Here is a 22,209-nt window from a genome sequence, read left to right as displayed (position 1 = left end):
AGCGGCTCGCTGGGAAACCGGCCGAGGCCCTAGACCCGGTCTCTGAAAGCGTCGGCCTTGAACTGGAAAACCCAGACTCACGGTACCGCGTTTTAAAACGAGCACCTCTGTTGTACCTTGCGGAGCCAGTTTTGTCCTGAAGGTCGTCGCCGCGCCGCAGCTTTTTCGCTTGCCCCAGTACCACAGGCCGGGTGCCGGGACGAGCCTGCAGAGGATACCGCTCCGTGGTAGAGCATCGGCCTGGCAGGCGCGAAGCGCTGGGCTCATCTCCAGCAGCACACTCACACACCAAAAAACCAAAACCAAAACCGTGGGCTGAGCATTTAGAGCACTGGCGTAGCGTGTGGGAGACCCTAGGTTCCACCTCCAGCCCCGAGGCGGTCGCTGAGGAATAGGAAGTTCCAAGAGGCTGCCTAGCAGCACCCTGTGGGCTATGAAGGCGACTTCATTTTGTATATGACTTTTTTTTAAAATTGTAGATGGACACAATACCTTTTTCTTTATTTTTATTGGTGCTTAGGATGGAATCCGTGCCTCACACGTGATAAGCAAGCGATTTATCACTGAGCCACAACCCCAGCCCTAAAGAGTGACACCTAAGGAGCCAGGAAACATTTTGGCGCTCCAGGGCCACCGAGTGCGCTGGGCCAGCAAAGCCCTGTTGGAGATTTTTGTTTTTGAAACAGAGTTCTGCTGTATTGCCCAGGCTGGCCTTTAACTTGGAATCCTCCCACCTCAGCCTCCTAATTAGCTGTGATTGCAAATGTGCACCGCTTGTCTACAGACAAGAATTGTAATCCCAGCAACTCTGGATGCTGAGGCAGGAGGATTGCAAGATCAAGGAGAGCCTCAGGAATTTAGTGAGACCCTAAGCAAGGCTTTCCCTTTCCACATTCATCCTTATATCTTATAAGGAATAAAACAGGGTTGAGGTTTCAAGTTAACGCTTAAGCCAGGGATGGTGGTGCATACCTGTAATCCCAGTAACTCGGGAGGCAGAGGCTGAGGCAGGAGGATCATGAGTTCAAAGGCAGCCTCAGCAACTTGATGAGGCCCTGAGCAATTTAATGAGAACCTGCCCTGAAATGTGTTTTAATTTTAAAAGACCGTGTGGGAGTCCTGGGGATGTGATTCAGTGATAAGCACCCTCTGTACTGAAAACAACAAAAAATTCTTACTTTTTGGGTCCCTCAATTACTTCCTGACTGTAGTTCTGTTCCCATTTCTAAAGCACCCCAGGCCTCCACTACCAAAGCCAAGGACACAAGAAACTAGAGAACAAAGGTTTCACAAGAAACTGATCTTTACTCAACAAAGTTCTACACAAGTGGAATCTCACGCCACCTTGGCGCCAATCCCCAGCACAGCACGGTAACAAATGGACAGACCTGGGAGCCTGCAGGGAAAAGAGGGTGAGGAGGGACTCGGGGCAAGGGGAGAGGGACTGTGGATCAAGGCCAATCTGGGTCCACAGCCCTAGACAGGGAATAAAGTTGAGAAGCTGAAACTTCATTGTGCAAAAACCAACCAAAAATAAATTAAAAAATTAAATAGCTTTCTTAAAAAAAAAAAAAAAAGAAGAAAAGAAAAAGTAGAAGAACCAGGCTCCCCTTCCCTGAAGGTGGTTAGAGCCCCCCATCTTTGATGGAAAGGGGGTTACCAATTCCATCAGACAGCCAATCCATCCATATACCGCAAGACTCAGTGGAGGATGCTCCAAAGTGGAATTAGCAGAAAACTAAATGGTATTAAAAAGTTTTTTCTTTTCTTTTTTTTCTTTTTCTTTTTTTTTTTTTTTACAAATGGCTTCCAGAGACCTGCTCAAGTTTTGGTGGGGTAGGGGTGGGGGCAGGAACAGCTCAACTATGGAATGTGCACTAAGTACCCCTTGGAATAGAGGTAGGGCCTGACCCTATCTGATAAGACACCTGGCCAGGGTAGGATCCAGGGCCTTGGAGGGATAGATGGAACAGGCCATAGGATATAGGACTCCAGTCAAACCCCAAAACACAAGCCCCCCCCCCAAAATAGTAGAAAGCAGGAAAGAAAAAAAAAAAATGAAGTGAAGGGGTCTGCAGGGCCCAGTTTCCCAGCCAACTCAGAAATAACTGTACCCCCTTCTCCAGGGGAGCCCCCGCCCACCTTGACTGCACCCTCAACCAATCTGAGAAGGTTCTCTATAGAAGTGCTGTCCCAGTCTGGTGGGGGTCTAAGCCCATTGGGCACTGTGATGAGCAGGAAGTCCCAGAGGGACAAAGTGGGGGCCAGGGGCATTCCACCTTCCCTTGCTCCAAGCTCTGGGGTTACTTCTTGCATAAACCTCTGTCCAATATCATCACCAGTTAAAGACCCCCACTCACTTCAGGGGGTTCTCAGGAATGCAGAGAACCAGCCTGCCCTTGAAGCTCCTTCCCGCAAGAGACACAGGGCTAGGTACTAGCAGCTCTGTCCCAGCTCCTCAGGAAAGAAACGCCCCAGGCCAGTGCTGGGAGCACAAATACCACTGGAGCACAGGGAGCCAAATGGCGAGTTCAGACCAGCTCTGGCCACTCTGGTGGTCCCCACTCTGCTGGCTGGGATGGGACTAGGATGGGGACACATTGGCTGAGGCTGCCACGAAGCTGGCAGGGAAGTGTATGGAGCAGGTCCAAAGCGTGTGCGTGCTGACGGGGCGGCCTCAAAGTGGCCATCTTCCTCCCCCCATCCCGGCTGAGGCTCCCCCAACCCCCCCAGCCCTCCCCAATCACCGCCGATTCCGGCAAAACAGCGGAAGCTTCTTATACTCTAGATGCAGGTTACACGGAAGGCCGTACGGCTTAACTCAGGGGTTCACTAATTCTACTGTCTCCATGCAGTCGGGGAAATGGTGGGGCGGCTGGCCCAGCCTGGCTGGCTGCGGTGCCTGCACATGCGTGTGGCCATGTGTGTGTACGCGTCTCTACAAGGACCCCCCTCCCCTCCTGCGATCCCCTCGCCTCATCCAAAGCCGGATTCAGTCGGCTGTGTTGATTCCTCCCTCCCATGTGGCTGGCCCAGGTGGGCTGCCTGAGATGACCCCATTAGAAGAGCCTGGGGGCTCTTGCCTGCCAAGAAGTCCCACCCCCCTCCCTGTTTGTAGGATGAGCGTGGAGGCCCCACCCACCTGCCCAAGCGCCGGCCACATAGGCCTAGTGGGGCAAGTGGACGGTTGGACGGACTGGGAAGGCGTCTGGATTTGGGTCCCGCTCACTCCTCCCTAACCCCCCTGGAACAGGGCACAGCGACTTCTGGACGCAGCGTGCTCCCCAGCAATCCCTCAGACGATGAGGCAGACAGAAACCTGCAGGGGAAAGGGAGGGTCAGGGCCCTGCGTGGGTTTGGCCAGTCAGCCCTGGGTGGCAAGACCCACTCACTCACCTGACAGTCTCCACATGAGCCTAGACCCCATAGAAGGCTGCCAGCCTCTCCTTGAGCAGTGGCGGGAACTGCTCCGAGAATTGCTGCCAGTTTTCCTCCCCAACTTGGTCTTTGAAGCCATGGAGGATCTGTGGTGAGGTAGGGGTGAAGGGTTAGGGTTAGGGTTAGGGCACAGCCAAACTTGGCTTTGTCCCCCTATGGCCAGAGATTGCTTCCACCCTCTCCCAGGAAAGAATCAGGGCTGAGCTGGAGCCTCACCTTATAAAACATGTCCCTAAGGTCATCCTTCGGGCTCACCCAGGAGGCTACAGCGTCGCAGAAGAAAATAAAGTCCTGAAACGTGACGGATCCCATGTGAGGGACCGCCCGAGCCAGCTCCCACCCTGCCCTCAGAGCCCAGCTGCCCGACCTGCACAACACCCCCGGGGTTGACACCAATCATCATGCAGATGCCCCGGAAGGCAGAGTCCTTCTCCTCGTTGTCCCTGATGTTCCTGAGGGATGTGCACCTGCAGGAAGGTGGGCAGCGGGTCAGAGGTGGGGACTGGCGCTGAATGTACAACAATGGGGGACAGGGTAGCAGGGCCTCAGTGGGTAGCTCTGGGTCATGCATCTGTCGGGGGTAAGCTAGGGCGGGGGCACAGCCAAGGGAAGTGGTCAGGCCTGCCTGTCCCACCCACCCCACTGCCCAGGCCCCACCCAGGAGGGCACACACCAAGGCCGGATGAACTGCTGCAGCATGGGTGCCACCTCCTGTGGGCACACGTAGCCCAGGCGGCCAATGGTGATGGCTGGAATGGCAGAGGGACTCGTCAGGCGACCTGCAACCCCGAGTGGCCCCGGGACGGTACGTGGCGGGGCCTCTGGTACGAGGCACCGAGCCCCGCCCCATGGGCCCCAAGGAAACGGCTCCTGCAGCCAGCCTGGGCCCCTAAGCATGGCCCAGCCTGGATCTCTTCCAAGGTCTCCCTGAGGCCAGCATTTTTCTTGGGCTTCTCCCAGAACCCCTTTCTCAATACCAGAACAGTCCCAAGACTTTCAATGGCTCCCTTCCCAGTGCAGAACCCCACCTCAAAGAGGAAGGCAAGGGGCAGTGGCCCAGGCCTGGCACCCACCTGTGTTTTCCAGCAGTGTCTTGGGTGTGTTGGGCCTGTTGATTATCTCCACCAGATTGCTGAGGACCATCTGCACATAGGGCTGCATCTCTGCCCCTAGGGAAGCAGCCAATCGAAACCTGCACAGCCTACTCCACCCACTCTGACCCAATCAGAGGTATGGCCCCTCTACCTCACTGACCCCAGTTCCATCCCTAGACTGGCCAACCACAACTGCTGAGGGCACAAAGGCTCTTCTCTTGCTGCTCCTCAGCTCAGAATCATGGTCAACCAGAGACAGACCCACATCCTCCAAACACCAGAGGCTCCCCTGCGGTCACCACTGAATTCCATGATGACATCACACCACCCAGTACTCCTTCAGGAAAAGAGGCCAAAGTCACCCAACCAATCCAATAGGGCTTTCAGCAACTACATAACACAGTCCAATACAAACAGCCCTCCTGTCCCGCCCTTTTCGGAAAGCAAATCACAAATGATTTTTCAGCCACTTGGCTCCACCCTCAAGGGAAACCCAGAGCAGTTCCATGAGGAGACATGGCCAGCCTGCCCTCTTTCAGGGCACTCACCCATCTGCATGCAGATCTCCCCGATGGCCCAGGTGGCATTGTTGCAGACAGAGATGAATTCAGGGTTCAGGTTGGTGCCCAGGATGGGCATGAACTCAGCTGGTGGAGAGAAACAGGAGTGCTGAGAAGGAAGGCCAGCCACGGTAAGCTCCTGCAACTAGCTGGGCAAGCCCATCAGACAGTACGAACACATCCCAGTATGGTCACGGTTCTCCCACAGTGTGTCTCCATCACTTGAGGCCAGGGCTGGGGTCACAGGTTGAGGGCAGTGACTTACCAATACAGGGCTTGACATGGATGAAGCAGGCTTTGGTGAGGTCTCCCAGGAGGGCAAAGGAGCTCTGCCGGACCTCAGGCATTGAGTCCTGGGGCAGGAGAAGGGACAGTATAGTACATCCTGGCCCTGAACACTGACTTTTCCTTATTTTATTTAATACTGGAGATGGGAATAAGGGGAGTTTCCCATTGAGCTCTACCTCTAGCCATTTTTATTTAGAGATACTAAACTGTCAGCAATTTAGTTGAGACCCTAAGCAATTTAGTGAGATCCTCTCAAAATAAAAGGGCTGGGGATGTGGCTCAGTGGTACAGCACCCTGGATCAATCCCCAAGATCCACAAAACAACAACAACAACAACAAAACCTCACTTATAATCCTTCTGCCTCAGCCTCCTGAATAGCTGGGGTGACGGGAATGTGCCATTGCTCAATGCTATCCCTTAACCACTCTAATCTCCTGCTCTTTTTTTTTTTTTGGTGGGGGGCTACTGGGGATTTATTTTATTTGGAGACAGGGTCTCACCGAGTTGCTTAACAGCTCGCTTTTGCTGAGGCTGGCTTTGAACTCACCATCCTCCTATCTCAGCATTCTGAGCTGCTGGGATTATAGGTGTGTGCTGCTGCGCCTAGCACTAGTCCCATGCTCTTGTCCCCTTTCAGAGTGTCGATATGGCCCAATAGTAGAGCACTTGCCTAACATGCTTGAGGCCCTAGGTTCCATCCCCAGCACCACCACCACAACAAAAAAAATCCAAGTGGACTAAACACACAGAATGTTTTCCTTGACATCCTTTCTTAAACAGTTCAATTTAACCAACTATTTGCATATCACTGACATCTTTGTAGATGTCATCTAGAAATACCAAGAATGTTCTTGGGTGTGTGTGCGGGGCAGGATGTGTGCTTTCAATTCTTTTTTCCTCGGTACTGAAAATTGAACCCAGCTGCACTCTACCAGAGCTATGCCCCCACCCCTGTTTGCCATTTTTTCTTTTTTAGTGGGACTAGGGATTAAACCATGGATGCTATATCACCTAGCTATATCCTGGCCCTTTTATTTTGAGATAGGGTCTTGCTAAGTTACCCAGGCTGGACTGGAACCTACAGTGCTCTTGCCTCAGCTTCCCATGTTACTGGGATTACAGACATACACCACCATGCCTGGCTCAGAGCCTTTTTTAAAGGCCCTCTTTCTCTGATGTTCTGTGGCACAACTTATGGCCGAGTCCCCCAGGGAAGCCCACATGGGCTACTGAATGTTGTCACTGGCCAGGTAAAGGACTGCTTCCCTGCCACCCCTTGGGGATAGCAGGGATGGGGTGTGGCCTGCTTGGGGCATCACCCACCTGCATGCATTGGAAGAGCAATGTCATGATGTTGCTTCGGGCCACCAGCTGCTCCACGTGGCCACCCAGGCCCTCGGCCAGCCCACTGAGCAGGTCCAGTGCCACAATCATGAAGTCCTTGTCTGGGGCCTCATATTGTTCAGGGTGCTGGGTGTACATCTGGATACAGGTGGGGGTGGGGAGGTGGGTGAGAGGAACAGGCTGGGGCCTGGGCAGCAGCAGCAGTGCTAATGGGTGGGGGGTAAGTGGTTAGAGGATGCTCACCATGGCCTGGGCCAGTGTCTTCTGCACCAGGGTGACACAACGTTGGTAGACAGGCTCACAGTAGGGCAAGAAGCCGCTTTGCAGAGCGGTGGCCACCGATGACAGGCACTGGCAGGGAAGAGGAGGTGAGGTGAACTCAGGCAGGAGATAGTGGTCCTAGGGGAGGGGACCTGAGCCACTCACCTCCAGCAGGGGGAAGAGGTCCTTGTCCTCATCCTTGAGCTCGTTCCATTTCTGGATCAGTGGGGGCATCAGTTTCTGGATATACTCCTGGAGGGGGAGTGGGAAGTTGGGGTCCCTGGGTTGGGTGGGGGTGACTTAAAGAAGGCTGTCACCTGAATGATGAGACCTGGACTCCTTGCCGTGGCTCACGGGGCTCTGCAAGGCCTCACCATGCAGCCAGAGGCCCTTCTTGTTCTCATCTGTTTGTCCAGAGCATTATCCCCTCAACCCTTGCCCCCACCCAGAAGCCTGGATCGGCACCTCTGGTTCCCACAGGCCCCTGCACTCCCCAGCACAGCACTTACCATGCTATCTCAAAACTGTCTGTCTCCCCCCTAGACTGGGAGCAGTGCGAGGGCGGGGACCAGGTGGGTCTGTCTGCCTGTTGCGGTCATGGCCACATCCCTGGCGTGTGACACAGGGTCGCCGCCAGGTCACCAGATGCCAAAGGGCACCAGGATGGAGAGTAGGGGGCTGCTCTGGGATCTCACCGGCTGGTTGAGATGGTGGCCCACAGAATCAGCCAGAGTGCCGATGGCATCGTAGAGAATGAGCAGGTTCTTGTGCTGGTACTTGCCAAAGGCAAAGACAAGGGTGTCCAGGATGTAGCTGAGGTAGGGTACCAGCTCTGTGCAGGCCTCCTCCTCCAGGGTAGCGAAGGCACTGGTGGAGGGGGTCAGGGTGGAGGGCTTAGTGGACCCTGGCAGGTGGTACTCGTCATGCAGTTGGGAAGGGTGCACATAGGATCAGCCAGTACGAATACAAGAGAAATCAGGGCCAGGTCAGCGGTCACAGGTGTCATCACTTCCCAGAAAGCAAAGAGACCAAGAGGGGGTTGCTGCAAGCTCAGGGGTTAAAGATCACCTGCAGGCCGCTTCCTGCACCCTCTTGTTGCCATCCAGGATGCGCTTGAGCAGCTCCGTCATCAGAGGCTTGAGGTGCATGTCTGGGGGCTGGCTGACCACCCAGTGGGCATAGCGGCTCAACGTCCAGCAGGCGATGGAGCGGACCAGGGCCTTCTTGTCTGATAGGCACTGGATGAGGTGTGGGATCAGCTCAGGCAGGTAGGGCACCATGCCCTGCATGCAGCCTACAGGGACCAGGGGACAAAAGGGGATGGTTTGATTGAGCACAGCTAGGCCCAGGCATACCAACCCTTATAGAAAGAAGGAATGAGCCCCACCTGACAGGTGAGGAAACTGAGGCTCTAAGGTTCATAAATGGCCCAGAGTCATTTCACAGAGTCCAAGAAACGCAAGGGCAGGATGGGAGACAGAGCAGGTATATGGCATCTGGGGGACGTGTTATCCAGTCACCTATCAATTCAAGATCCATAGGACCGCTGAACTCATCAGCTCTATGGGGCAGCCCAATGATCCAGACGGATGGGAAGTACTTCTCACATGAAAGAAACCATTCTTAGATGTTTATGCATTTTCTTTTACTCTTCATCTTCCCTAATTTTTTCTGATAATGGGAATGGAAACCATACTAGGCAAGTGTGCTAGGAAAGTACTCTATCACTTAGCTATACTCTCACACCTTCTCTTTTCTTAAAATCATGAACATCAGCTGGATGTGATAGTGCATACCTGTAATCCCACTGGCTTGGGAAACTGAGGCAGGAGGAATATGGATTCAAAGCCAGCCTTAGCAATTTAAGAGAGGCCCTAAGCAACTCAGTGAGACCCTGTCTCTAAATAAGACATCAAAAAAAAAAAAAAAAAAGGGTCTGGGGATATGGCTCAGTGTTGGAGTATTCCTAGGTTCAATCCCTGGTACCAAAAACAAACAAACAAAACAAACATAAGCATCAGCTGCACACCGTGATGCCTATAATCTCAGCTACTTGAATGAAGCCAGAGGCTCACATGTTGGAGGCCAGCCACAGCAATTTAGGAGACCCTGTCTCAAATAATAAAGGGCTGGGGGAATATAGCTCAGGGGGAATGTACCTGGGTTCAATTCCCATACCACAAAAAAGACATGAGGATCATAGTTAGTGTATATGTAGCATCGAACCCAGGGGAGCTCTATTACTGCGCTACATCCCCAGCAGTTTTATCTACCTACCTATCTATCTATCTATAGTTCTAGATGGACCCAATACCTTTATTTTATTCATTTTTTAAAGTGGTGCTGAGGTTCGAATCCAGTGCCTCACACATGCTAGGTAAGCGCTCCATCACTGAGCCACAACCCCAGCCCTATTTATTTATTTTTTCTTTATTTATTTAGTGATTTGGCTTTCAAAGTAATCTTACATTCATTCATTCTCACCTTTCATATTTTTTTTTTAGTTGATGGACCTTTATTTTTTTTTAAATTTATTTATATGCAGTCCTGAGAATTAAACCCAGTGCCTCACACATGTCAGGCAAATGTGCTACCGCTAAGCCACAGGCACCCCCCTTTTTTAATTTTAAAAAATTTGTTTTAATTAGTTCTACATGTAAAATGTGTCTTGACACATTGTACACAAATAGAGCACAACTTCTCAGTCCTCTGGTGGTACACAATGCAGTCACACCGGTTGTGCAATCATACATGTAATAATGTCTCCTATTCATTCGGAGTTGCTGAGACTAGCCTTGAACTAGTGATCCTCTTGCCTTAGCCTCCCGAGTTGCTGGGATTATAAGGTGTGCCACCATACCAGGTAGAGCACCACTTTCTTACCTCAACAGAACACTAAGAATAACTTATCCCCCCAATTATCAAACACATAAGATTTGTTCTTACCAGCCCGGCACCACCTCCTCTAGTTTTGTCTTCCCCATCAACATGAAATGCACCTAACATACAACTACATTTTTTCGAAAAAGACAAATCCTATTAACACGGGATGCAGTGCCCAGAAACCTTTTCTTAGGAAAAAAATAAAAATATTTTTTTGGTGCTGGGGTTGGAACCCCAGGCCTCTTATATGCCAGGCAAGTGCCCTAACACTGAGCTCCTAACACTTGCCCTCCTCAGAAAAAATTTAAAAGCTCTCTAGCTTGAGAGTTCCTGCTCCCATGTTTGAAATGTTTAGGACAGTTCTGTTTGCTGAAGTGGTCACACATGACACCTGCATCAGACTGCCATGCTTTGTGTCCACCACTGAGCCCTTCCATTTTTGTCAGGATAGTCTAGCAGCCAGGATCAGGTGTGACATTCTGATGCACCTGGGTGACAGCAGGGAAATGGTGGTATGGTCACCTCTGTGACCCTCATTTTCCCCATCTATGAACTTGGGGTTCTGGCACGCACTTCAGCAGATGGTGGTAACTGGGCAAGTTCATTGATGGGGACCCGGCCTGGGTGGCCCTACTGTGAGAGAAGGGCTGCAGAGGTACTTGCTGTCACAGCTGCAGCTGCTGCAATTACACTTACAACATCGCTGACCTGCCTGCCGGAGAGAATGCATGTTAGGGTTTTGGAGATTCCTTGTGGGCCCACGGGCCAAGGGGATGACTGGGACTCTAGAGGGGTCTGAAGAGTGCTGAGCAGGCCTTGTCAGTGCTGTATCCAGTCCCAGACTCTGGCCAGTGTGCAGGAAGTACGGACAAGCCAGGGGGCACACCCAGGATGAGGGTGGACAGAGGACTCACCCTCAGCGATGGCACCCAGCACCAGGATGCCTGACTCTTTGACCACCCACTCAGGGTGGAACAGGAGGCCCTTGAGCAGTGGGAGGAGGTGAGGCAGCAGCTCCTCCCGAAAGACATTGGCGAGGACATCCAGTGCAGCCGCTGAGCACTTCCCTGAGGGCGGACAATTGGGGGATGGGATGAGGAATACTCAATGTGCGGGAGGCTGGCCCTGCTTGACTGGGGGGGGGGGGGGGGAGGTCAGTCTCCCCAGTGAGAGATCATGGTAAGTTCTTCATGATCTGCCTGCACCAGCATCTTGTCACCTTCAGAAAGGGATCCCAGGGCCTGCCACCTCACCCCCAGGGCCGGCCGAGCCACGCACTCAGATTCCAGTCGGACAAAGCATCATCGTCGTCATCATCCTCTGCATCCTCAGAACCATCAGGTCGCTCGGCCTCATGGGGCAGTGTCACTGTTCGTGATTTGTGGAAGCGTGGCTTGATGTCTTGCTCGCTGTCAGGGACTGCCTCATCCTCCTCCACGTCCCCCTGGGGACAAGGCCAGCAGACCACTCAGCACCATAGGGGAAACCCAGCCAACGCCTCTGCCCTACAACCCACGCTCAGCAGCCAACAGACCCAGCCAGACCTTGAGCAGGATGATGTCAATTTCTGAGTACTTCATTCCATTGACCAGGATGGGGATCAACCTGTCAGAAGAGAGGATGTTTGTCATAGTGCAGGGGCCCTCATCGGGGGTGTACAGCCTGGGCAGGAGGCGGCAGAGGTGTGGGCAACAGCATCTATCAAGGGGCAGACATTGCCAAGCATGCAGATACTTGTGCATCCTGCAGCCATTCATTTCCATGTGGGGAATTATCCCAACCTAGTTTCAGCCACCATGGTTAGGTGATACCTCCTTGGCTCCACAGGAAAGCTTTGGCTTGGATCTGGCCACCCAGGGCCATTCCAGACCCCTAAACACACTGAAAATCTTACAAGAGTACCTGGTCCTTATCATGTGATAAGGTATGGTCATGTGACTCAGGCCCTGGGCACCTCCCTAAGATGGTTGAGTCCAGGCCACACTGGGAAAGTGAAAGGCAGAGTGAATGGTCCCCTCAACTGGAGTTGGACTTGCAGACTCTTCTAGAACCTTCTCATCCTATTCCCCAAGGGTGTCACATCACTCCCCAGAAGCCACCCCTCTCGGCCCAGCCCCACAGCCTCCCCATATCAACAAAGTGATTCAGGGTTAAGCTCATTAGCCAGACAGTGGCACACACCTGCAACCCTGGGGAGGAGGCTGAGGCAGAAAGATGGCAAGTTCCAGGTCAGCCTGAGCAACGCAGCCAGACCCTGCCTCCAGTGAAAAAGTAAAAAGGGCTGGGGATGTACAGTGGCAGAGAGCCCCTGGGTTCAATCCCCAGAACTAAGAAAACTAAACAAACAAAAAGGGTCAGCTCTAAGACTTTTGTTAAAGATACTACTTAAAAGAATTTCCTAAGCTGAAAAGATATAGAAAACCACAACAATCCCTGAGGTCATGCCTGAGGATAAAGCCCAATGCAGAAAGATCAGATTTGAGACCGGAGAGATGCCTTCCGACAGACACCTGGATCCAGGATCCAGGCTCATTTTTTGTCTTATCAATCTAATTTTTTTAAGTCCTTAAAGCTACAGTCTTATATAGGATTGAAAGTAAATACACACAGAGGACGTGAACTGGGACAAGCTCAGGAGGTGACTGACCAGAAGGGAAGGCACAGGTACAGCAAGGGGTGGAGGCTAGAGTGTGACAGGGTGGGAGCAACAACACTCACTGGACCAGATGGGAGGCGAGGACTTCCTTGCAGATGGGCTGCTCGGCCAGCGTCAGCCAGAACTCACAAGCCTCGAGGGCCACATTCTCGTCGTGGTCCTGGGTCCTCTGCAGCATGTACTGGAGCAAGTGGGGGAGAAGCTGAGACCTAGCCCAACTGCAGGTGGCTCCCCAGTCCCCATGCCAGCTGCCCACCTGCCCATCTGCACTGGCCTTGGCCATGCACACCTGGATAATGCTGTGCATGTGGGGGATGAGCCTATCAATCCGCACTTCTAGAAGCATCACCAGGGCACGGCACACATTCTTCCGCACCTCAGGGTCATCATCCACAGCCAGGGCAAACAGGTGCTGCAGGGAAGGGTGGGGTCAGCTGCCTCGAGACCTCGGGCCTCTTCCTGCCCAACCCCTGCCCAGCAGCGCACCTCAATGAAGGTGTCAATGTTGTCCATCAGCGCCTGAGCCCGGTCCATGATGAACTGGTTCACACAGGCAATGGCATGGGACCTAGCAGGGTGCAAAGATGTGGGTCACCCGGGTCTGGCCAGCCCACACACTCCAAGACCCTCGGATGCCCTGGGGAGCCACGCCCACCGGATCTTGGGACTGCAGTGCTTAAAGAATTGCAGAAACTTAGGGATCATGATGTTCAGGGGCCTGTTGAGAGCATCACTATCCAGGAGCTCAGAGGAGTCTTCACAGATCTTTTGCAGGGCTCCAAATGCTCCCTGGTGGAGAGGAGAGGAGAGGAATAGAGATATGAGTGTGGGTCGCAGGCTAGGCCTAGGTCTCTGGTTGGGCTGGCCACAACTCCACCTACCTCACAGGTGTTGTAATCCTCGGAGTTGAGCAGGTTGCACAGCTGGGGCAGCAGCTCAGGCCACATCTGCAGCTCCCCCTTGGAAGCAATGGTGGTGATGAGGATACCTGGACAGAGGGAAAAGGAGGCGGCCTCAGGCTGGGTGAGGGCCTGCAGGGTCCCCTCCCCTAGCCACCAGGCACTCATTCACTGGCTTTCCCTAAACTATCCCACAGAAGCCCTCCATGGCTCCACCACATTTTTTCCCAGTAAAATACTGGGAAACCACATACAAGGGCTGAAAGGGAGGGGAGCAACTGGGTGGTCAGAGCAGGCCTCACTGAGGCGGGTTTCATTTATTTATTTATTTATTTTTCAATACTGAGGATTGAACCCAGGGCACTCTTCATCCCTAGTCCCTTTTAGTTTGAGACAAGGAAGGTGCCCAGGCTGGCCTCAAACTTGTGATTCTCCTGCCTCAGATTCCCGAGAAGCTGGGATTACAAGTGTGTGCCACCACGCTCAGCTTCGAGGTGGTGACGTGTGAGTCACAAGCTGAGGGAGGTGAAGTGGGTCAGGAAGAAGGCCTCCTGGTACCTGGGGGAAAGCATCCCAGGAAGAGGGACAGGCAAAGGTCCCAGGAGAGTTATGGCCTAATGGGCTCACAGAAGGGATCAGAACAGAGAGCAATGGGGAAAGTATGGGAAGAGGTGAGGACAGAGATGACAGTAACAAGTCATGCAAGGCCTTGTGGCCACAGGGAGGGCTCTACTGCCTGTCAGAAATCGAAGAGCAAATAGCAGCAACTACAGGGCCCTGAGAGCAGTGGAGGGGTCCTGGTGTCGAGCTGAATACCGTTGCTGTCAAGGAAGATGAGCGTTTAATGCCACAAGATGGCAGTGTCTCCCAAGGGCAGAAGGCTCACTGCTGGACTCATGAATTGAGAAAGGTGGGTTCATAAGGGACACTGATGGCAGCCCATGATGCAGTCCCAGTTCCCCATCTGGCAGTGTGACCTTGACCACATCACCTAACCTCTCTGTGCCTCCATTCTTTGCCCTCGATGGAAATAAAGAACATCAGCATCAGCATCAGCCTGAGCCGGGTGCAGTAGAGCACGCCTGTAATTCCAGCTACTCAGGAGGCTGCCGCAGGAGGATCCCAAGTTCAAGGCCAGCCTGGGCAACTCAGCAAGACCCTGTCTCAAAATAAAATAAAAAGGGCTAGGGGTGTACCTCAGGGATAGAGGGCTTGTCCAAGTATTTTGAGGCCCTGGGCTCAATCCCCAGTACCATGAAAAAAACAAAAACAAAAAGCAAACAAACAAAAAGACAGCCACCAGCCTCCTAAGACTACTAGGAATCATCAATGATTTAGTTGTAGTCATCCTATGGGGAAATGGTTCCAGGACATCTCAGGGACACCAAAATCAAGTCCCTTATAGAAAATGGTGTAATATTTGGATATAATACTTTGTACACAGCCAGGCACACACCTATAATCCCAGCTATTTGGGAGGCTGAGGCAGTTGGATCTCAAGTTCAAGGTCAAGCTTGGTAACTCTGCAAGACCCTGTCTCAAAATAAAAAGGACTGGGGATGTAGCTCAGTACTAAAGTGCCCCTGGGTTCAATCACCAGCACTCATAAAAAGATACTTAGTACATTCTCCCATACACTTTAAATATCTAACAGAATACCAATGCTAGGTACATAGTTGCAATACTGTATTGTTTAGAGAATAAAGACAGGAAAAAAATGTCTGTTCATATTCAGTACAGGTGCAATTTTTTTTCCCCAAACATTTTCGAATCACAGTTGGTTGAATATGCAGATATGGAACCTGTGGATCTGGAGGACCAACAGTACTGAGAGCAGAGCCTCGTACCTAGAATGAGCTTAGGAAGTCCAGATCCTTCTGCTTAGCTCAGAGCGGGAGCTGAGGTTAGAGCTACTTCTGTAGAAGCAGGAAGCCATGAGAGCAGCACTTCTGACAGGCCCACATAGCTAGTACTATTTTCTTGTTATTGTTGCATTTATTTTGAAGATTTTCTTCCCTTTAGCATAAGTAAATCTGTCTTTTCCTTTGAAATAGTCCTATAAATTTTCTTTAGCTCTGCAGTCCTTGGGATGGAGCCCAGGGCCTCATGTGAGCTTGCCTGTGCTCAACTACTGAGCTACACCCCAGCCCACAAAACACCTTCTTAGAGGAACAAATGTATTTATCAGTAGTGAAAAGCCTTAAGGGAATAGGGCTCCAATTAGTTCCTACCCAGCCCTCTTTAACTTCCTGAGGCAATCTGCCAGGCATCAGGAAGGGCCAATATTAACTAATTCATGTTGCATCTGAACCACGACTGGTGAAAGTCAGCTAATAGCTGTCTCCACAAGGGCAGGGAAGCTAGATCCGAAGCGCTTAGCACAAAATTCTGAATACTAAGTCACTTATCTCCAAAACAAGAACGGCTGGCCGTTTCCAGAGGGAATGGTTCCAGAACATGGACCTGCACTGCCTGGGCTTGTTTCCCAGTTCTGCTACTTACCAAGCAAGTCCCTTATCATCTCAGTGCCTCCATCTCCTCACCTGTCAAATAGCAGTGGTAACAGTACAGCCACATAGGACGCCAGAGCATTCAGTGAACAGCACCCTGAACACGCTGAGCAGCTTCTGACCCAGAGCCCCCACTGCCCCTTCTCACCGATGGTGGCTCGGATGAGCGAGGAGGCGTCACCAATGTTGTTAAGACACTCCTGTTTGATGAAGTCAGCCACAGGGGGTGGGAAGCTCTGGTAATGTGCCTTCACGTTGTTCTTAAGAATGAGTCCACTGAGAGAACGGGTGGGCTCATCTGTGGGGAGAGGCTGAGGTTCAGGGAGCCATGAGGGTAAGGTGGGGTGTGGCTCACATGGAGGGGCACATACAGCATACCTTCTGATTTGAGTCTGGTCAGGACAAAGATAAGGTAGTTGTTGAAGTCAGGAAACTGGTTGAGTTGTTTGAGTTTCTGCCAGGCTGTTAAGGGTCTTGGGAGACAGGGGCCTTCCCTAGGCAGAGCCCCCTCACTGCCACACAGCTGAGGACATAAGTGACTGAGGGGACCAGGCCACCAGCCCCTGGGATCCCACTCATCAACCCCTGTGCCCAGAGCAGCTCAGAGCATTTCAGGCTATCAAACACACACATGGACCAGAGTGGATGCCCCAGCTCCCCAGCCACTCCTAAAGACCCTCAGCTCCCCAGCCACTCCTAAAGACCCTGGCAGAACAGGAGAGGGCTAGAGAATCCCGATCTGACAAGGGAGGCAGCTATTACTCAGCTCTGCTCCTTAGCATCCAATGTTGCCTGCTTTAAAAGGGGGGCGGGGGTCTTGGAGGTATGGCTAAGTGGCAGAACACTCCCTGCACAAGGCCCTGGGTTCAAGAGCTCCAGCATGGCAAAAAGGAAAAAACAAAAAACAAAAAACCAAATTTTCACGTGAAACTTCTTAATGTTTTAAAGACTTATCTTCCCATTCTGGCAGGACAGGCTGAAATCAAATCTGAAAAGGCTGAACTTCCCATCCTGGCTCCCCACTGGTTGTGAGCTTTGACCCTGGGAAGTTCTTTTGCCTCTCTTAAGCCTCAACATCCCTGTCCACAAGATGGACATAACAGCAACTACTTTAATAATTAAGTGCTTGAAGAACATTAGGTATTTTCATTATTTTCTATAACAATCCCTGAGCTCTGGGAATGGAACAGAGGCACTCAGTCCTTGCTTCTCTGTCCAAGCCATGCTCTTTTTGCACATCAGAAAATGCAGGGGGCAGGGAGAGGGGTGTCAGGAAATGGGCCCCTCCTTCTCTGGCCTTCAGAAACTGCAGACATCTGCCAGGTTCCCCCAGCCCCGGAAGGAAGGAAGGATACATCCTGTACGATGCGCTGAGTGGCCGTGTTCGGCGACTGCGAGTCTTTGAGCAGCTGCAGGACCTGCTGCAGGCCCTGCTCGTCTGGCTGCCAGTCCATGGCGCAAGGCGAGCTGCAGGGGTAGGGGCCTGGGTCAGCGCTGGGTCTCTGGGTCTCGGTGTGAGACCCGGGTTGAGCCCCTGAGGCAGGGGCAGACGCATGACGACGGGAGCGCCCTCGGCGGACAGGCGGAGGCCGCCGATCCACACCCGCCCAAGTGCGGGGTCCCCGCCAGCTGCGCCATCCTCGGCCGCGCAGTCGCGGGGTTGGGAGCGCGGGTGGGGGAATATGAAAGCGGGCTATGGGAGGCGGCGGCGGGGCCCGGCGGATCCTCATCGGACCCAAGGTGGAGCCCTCTTCCCACGGTGACCCATGCCGCTGCCGCCCCCGGCTGCGGGACCTAAGGCTTCCGCCTCCCTCGCAGCCGCTGGGCGAGGACCCAGACGCTTCCACATCCAGGGGCCCCGCCCCAGACCGTGATAGTGCTCCGGCCCCCGTGGTGTCCCCGGTGCAAGCACAGTCCCTGAAGATTCTCCTCCCGAAACCAGGCCCGCAAGCTCGGCCAGATCCCGGCTGCCTCCTGCCCGGTCTGATCCCTGAGCTTCCCCAGGTGCACCGTCCAAAGTGCTCCGATCCTGCTGAAGATTCCTGCCGCCTCCTCTAATCCGGTACTTCAAGCTCAGCAGATGCCAGACGCCCCCTTTTCTGGACAAGCCAGACCCGTTCCAGTGGTTCCCCTTAATCAGGCCCGAAGCAATGCTGAGATAGGTCTCCGCTGCCTCCGAATGAGAGCCAGCCAAGCTCGCCCAACCCGCGACAGAAGCCCCCTGCACCCGTCCCCGTCGCCAGCCCCAATCAGGTCTGGCCAAGCTTCTCTCCCTCCCACCCTCTGCCCCAGTCAGCAGTAAGCCCTGCTGACGGATCTCTGCTGCCTCCCCCAATCAAGTTTCACCAAGCCCCCCACCAGTTCAAGTCGGAAAACCCCTGCAGCTCCCCCCTATTAGGCCTGACCGAACTCCCCTCGGAGCATTCCCCTCAACGGATCCCAGTGACGCCTCTCAGTCACACCCAGCACAGCCCTCTAGGCCTAAGACTGACGGCCCTCCCTACCAAACTCAACAAGCCCCCCCAACTTTCAACACGGCCTCCCTCAATCAGACCCACCAAGCCCCGCCGAAACAGGCCCCCACACACACCCGATCCTCACGACGTCCCCCAATCAGGCCCTAAGCAGCCCCCAGACGCTTCCCCAATGAGATCCCCTCCAGCCCGACCCCAGCCGCCCCACTGGCCCGCTTTCTCGCGGAACCCCAACCTGGCCCGGCTCCGAGGCCCCACCCCCAAAGCTCAACTCGGTTTCCCCCTCCCCCTCCCGGCCCGTTCTCCCTGCCCAGACGATCGGGCCCAACCGGGTTCCCGGCCTTTCCCGGTCGGGCGCGGCCCCGACGCCCGGGCCACGCGCAGCGCAGGCCCAGAGCCCGGCGGGGGTGAACGCAAGCCAGAGCCAAGCGGGTCCAGCTTTGAGTGAGGCCCACTTACCGGGCCCTGAGCGGCAGCAGCGGCGCCTAGTGCTGCGGCTTCTCCTGAGACTCGCGCGGAAGGAGGGAGCCAAAGAGAAGGAATAAAAAAAACGCGGTCGTAGATGAACCGTTGCGGCTTCCGTACTCCGTTCAAACTGGTCGGGGCACACCAATCGGAATGCACAGCCACCACACGTGACCGAGCACTAGGGAGACCCTGGCCAGGCCAAGGCCAGGTCACGTGACGGAAGATTGCCGCCTCTAAGCCTCTCTGGCCAATTAGTCTTCCGAGCGTCTCGTTTTCTCAGCATCTCACACCCTTCTGCCTGCCGCCCTTTGCAGGAGCCAGGAATTGGTAGTGTATGTAGACTTTAGCATGATGAACCCGGAACCCTTCGGTCGGGAGTCAACTGCGCCCTTATCATCTCCCTGAAAACTTAATTGTTCCTCTTTCTCCGCCCCCCATCCAGAGGGAGTACCCTTCATGTGGAAAAAAAAAAAAAAAGGGGACTGAGTCTGGAGTGAACTTTTTACTCCAGAGACAAAGAAAAAGAGCCTGACACGCGCCGAGTTCCTACAGAGGCCGCCGCCCCATTTTGCGCTATTTATTTTCAATACTGTGTGACAATTTTTACAAGGAGACAAAAAAAGATATAAATTTTTAAATAAAATAAAATTAGTAAAATAAGTACAACAGGAGGCCTAATTCTTTTCCCTACCTGAAGATGAAGGAGATGAAATCCCTTGCCCAAGAAATTTAGGCAAGAGCAGGGTCATGAAGAAGAAATCTTCGTGATCCATGCTCCATCTGAAGACGGCAGGGCACTGTTTTTCCTCCTGAGAGCAAAGCGTTGCAAAGAGCTGGAGACCCTGGAAGCTGTCAGGTTTCCTTCCCCTCCTGGCCCTGCGGATATCAAGATGGGCGACCTCCTGCCACTCGGGGCTTCAGTTTTCCCCATCCGTCAAATGTGTATAAGAATAGTTTGCTCCATTAGAGATAGTCCAAGTTAAGCATTACCTGGCAAGCCATAAACTGTTCTTTTAAAGCGTGTTTTTTTTACCCCGTGAGGCTCAAGGCCATTCTTTGGCTGTATGCTGTATTCGACCACTCCCTAAACCAATATTTACCGGATGAACCAAGGCTCTAATCCCAAAGGACTAGCCCTTCCCTGACAGACTATCTGACTTTCAGGAGAGACACAGATCAATGTTTGCCCCAACCTGAAGCGACAGTAGTTAGCCTACTTCCCCTACTTCATCCCAGCTCTGTTCATTCATGAAAAGCAAGTATTATGGCCTTCCTGGCTAGGGGAGCGCCAGCTTACGCCTAATTTCGCTCCGAGAGCGAAGGAAAACTCCCTAAAGAGAAAGGAGAAGCAAGGATACACACCGTAGCCAGTTCAACTGGGAAGAAACAGGTCTGGAGATACGTGCGGAAGCCACCAACAACGCATGTGCAAAGTCCCAGTCTGCGAGCCCTAGAACTACAAATCCCATGGTGCCAAGCGCCAGAGCAGCCTTTAATGCGCTAGGTAAGACTCAAAAGTCCGGCGGTAGGGGGCTTTTGGGAGGTCTGTAGGGCGGAGTCTGGAATCCCACTGAGATGGATGTTGAGAATGAAATTTGAGGCTGGGGATTGGTTGGGGTGATGCAACGAAGTGTGCGAATTATGGGAGCTTTCTGATCAAGGTAGGGCACTGTCCCAGATAAGAGTCAAATGGAGAGGAAGCTTGGGATGCAAGAGACAATTTGTTAATGTTCAACCCCTCCTTTTAATATGGCAAGTTTCCAGCAGTCCTGTGTAAATAAGGGAGTATGGGCAGAACAGAGTGGCCCTTGGTAAATAGGTCCACATGGTTGGCTCTCTGTGGTCCCCAGATTGAAAATTGGAAAGCTGAATCAGGACATATTTCCCCACTTTATGTTTTTATTATTATTTATTTACTTTTAATGGGAATTGAAGCCAAGGTCGCTTTTCCCACTGAGCTACAGCCTTTTTTTTTTTTTTTTTTGAGACAGGGTCTAAGTTACTGAGAGCCACATTAATTTGCAGAGACTAGCCTGGTACTTGTGGACCCTCCTGCCCCCAGCCTCCAGAATGGCTGTAATTACAGGGGTGTACCACAGGCTGACCCCACTTTCCATTTCCAGGGGTGTCACTATGTTGCCCAGGCTGGGTTCAAGGCAAGTGCCACCATGCCTGGCTCTTCCCCCTACTTCTTAAGCACCTACTACCTGTCAAGCATTTTGCAAATGTTTTCTCATGCAGTTCTCCCTGCAGCCCTATGAGTGGTAAACTTTTCAATTCAAATAGAAGCCCTCTGTATAAAAAGAAACTCGGGGTGTTGATTCCCAATCGTGAATCTGAGATGGGAGACAAACAGGAGCTCAGCTTACAACATCCTCTTTCCTGAGCATCTCATCAAACTTACTTCAAGTTAAAGGTTGGAGGGTTTTTGTTTGTTTTTGTTTTACTGGGGATGAAACTCAGGAGTGTTCTGCCACTGAACTACAGTGGTACCAGTGATTAAACCCCAGGGGTGCTCACTGAGTCATATCCCCAGCCCTTTTTATATTTTATTTTGAGACAGGTCTAAGTTGCTTAAGGCCTCTCTAAGTTGCTGAGGCTGGCTTTGAATTTACCATCCACCTGCTTCAGCCTCTGAGCGTTTGAGAGGACAGGTGTGCACCATCCCCACCCCACAAAATTGCCCCAGCTGGCCTTGAACTTGTGATCCTTCTGCCCCAGCTTCCCAAGACCCTGGGATTACAGGCATGCACCACCACACCCAACAATGTCAGTTGTTGTTCATGGTATTGGGGATCAAACTCAGGGCCTCATACATGCTACACAAGCACTGTGCCACATCCCCAGCCCAAGGTCAGCATTTAAAAAAAAAAAAAAAAACCATTTCTCAAGATGTAGCTCAACACTAGCCTAGCATGCAGCAGGCTGTGGGTTTCATTCCTAGCACAAAACAAAAACAAAAACAAAACATAGCCCAGCTTCTTCATCAGAGAAGCAATAGCAGTTTCAAACAATGTCAGGGTTAGTTAACAATGTGAATGTGGTCCTGGAGATTGAACCCAGGGTATTGTGCATGCCAAGAAAGTTCTCGACTACTAAGCTACACCCTCAGCTCAGGTTCTTACTTTACTTTTAGAACTTGATTTTAGAGATGCTTCTATATTTTTACCCTTTTATGTATAAAAATAGATGATCTGAACCACAGAAAGGCTAAGTGATTTACCCAAAAGCACACAGCCAACAGGCACTAAAATAGATTGAAGGCAGAGCTGTGTGACTCACCAAAACCTGAACTTGATTCTCCTCCCCCTTCACTTTTCCCAGGTTGGGGA

The 22,209-nt window shown here is 52.4% G+C and overlaps 1 protein-coding gene, 1 long non-coding RNA gene and 2 other non-coding genes across 11 annotated transcripts; 1 reads left to right on the top strand and 3 right to left on the bottom strand.

Moving 5' to 3' along the window:
* The first annotated feature begins 15 nt into the window (after positions 1–15).
* Positions 16–1,591, top strand: LOC139702089 (uncharacterized). The gene is made up of 2 exons (XR_011704684.1): positions 16–82; positions 1,232–1,591. It is a non-coding gene; the product is annotated as an uncharacterized lncRNA (long non-coding RNA).
* Tnpo2 (transportin 2) lies at positions 1,286–20,285 on the bottom strand. 8 transcript variants are annotated; one of them, XM_027955109.2, is made up of 26 exons: positions 20,240–20,285; positions 19,569–19,753; positions 17,291–17,402; positions 16,314–16,389; positions 16,084–16,233; positions 13,408–13,514; positions 13,182–13,315; positions 13,013–13,094; positions 12,816–12,938; positions 12,589–12,707; positions 11,415–11,475; positions 11,149–11,314; positions 10,785–10,937; positions 8,056–8,281; positions 7,683–7,854; positions 7,153–7,239; positions 6,970–7,077; positions 6,706–6,864; positions 5,358–5,445; positions 5,081–5,179; positions 4,512–4,607; positions 4,112–4,217; positions 3,806–3,905; positions 3,655–3,729; positions 3,397–3,524; positions 1,286–3,319 (listed from the first exon to the last, which is right to left on the bottom strand). In XM_027955109.2, the coding sequence occupies exons 3-25, from the start codon at positions 17,387–17,389 to the stop codon at positions 3,417–3,419; spliced, it is 2,694 nt and encodes an 897-aa protein (XP_027810910.1). In that variant the 5' UTR covers positions 17,390–17,402; positions 19,569–19,753; positions 20,240–20,285; the 3' UTR covers positions 1,286–3,319; positions 3,397–3,416. The 8 variants fall into 8 exon arrangements, with proteins under 8 accessions (XP_027810910.1, XP_071458363.1, XP_027810909.1 ...); XM_071602262.1 differs by having other exon boundaries at positions 19,569–19,686; positions 20,240–20,283; XM_027955108.2 differs by lacking the exons at positions 19,569–19,753; positions 20,240–20,285 and adding an exon at positions 18,869–18,976.
* Positions 5,249–5,322, bottom strand: LOC139702968 (small nucleolar RNA ZL2). Its single transcript, XR_011705527.1, has one exon. It is a non-coding gene; the product is annotated as a small nucleolar RNA ZL2 (small nucleolar RNA).
* LOC114107915 (small nucleolar RNA SNORD41) lies at positions 7,933–8,002 on the bottom strand. The gene has a single exon (XR_003585378.1). It is a non-coding gene; the product is annotated as a small nucleolar RNA SNORD41 (small nucleolar RNA).
* Positions 20,286–22,209: the final 1,924 nt, after the last annotated feature.

The sequence above is a fragment of the Marmota flaviventris genome, chromosome 1 (assembly GCF_047511675.1).
Source record: "Marmota flaviventris isolate mMarFla1 chromosome 1, mMarFla1.hap1, whole genome shotgun sequence".
In the NCBI taxonomy this organism is placed as follows: Eukaryota; Metazoa; Chordata; class Mammalia; order Rodentia; family Sciuridae; genus Marmota; species Marmota flaviventris.
The sequence above is the reverse complement of the archived record's forward strand: the minus strand, read 5'-3'. Positions and strand labels throughout refer to the sequence as shown.

Bases quoted from the DNA above. Each gene is read 5' to 3' on its own strand.
- Tnpo2 (XM_027955109.2), bottom strand. From the start codon at position 17,389: ATGGACTGGCAGCCAGACGAGCAGGGCCTGCAGCAGGTCCTGCAGCTG. The intron at 13,515-16,083 runs GTGAGAAGGGGC...CCCTCTGTCCAG, and splicing joins GCTCATCCGAGCCACCATCG to GTATCCTCATCACCACCATT. The intron at 4,608-5,080 runs GTGAGTGCCCTG...CTGCTTCCCTAG, and splicing joins GGAGATCTGCATGCAGATGG to GGGCAGAGATGCAGCCCTAT.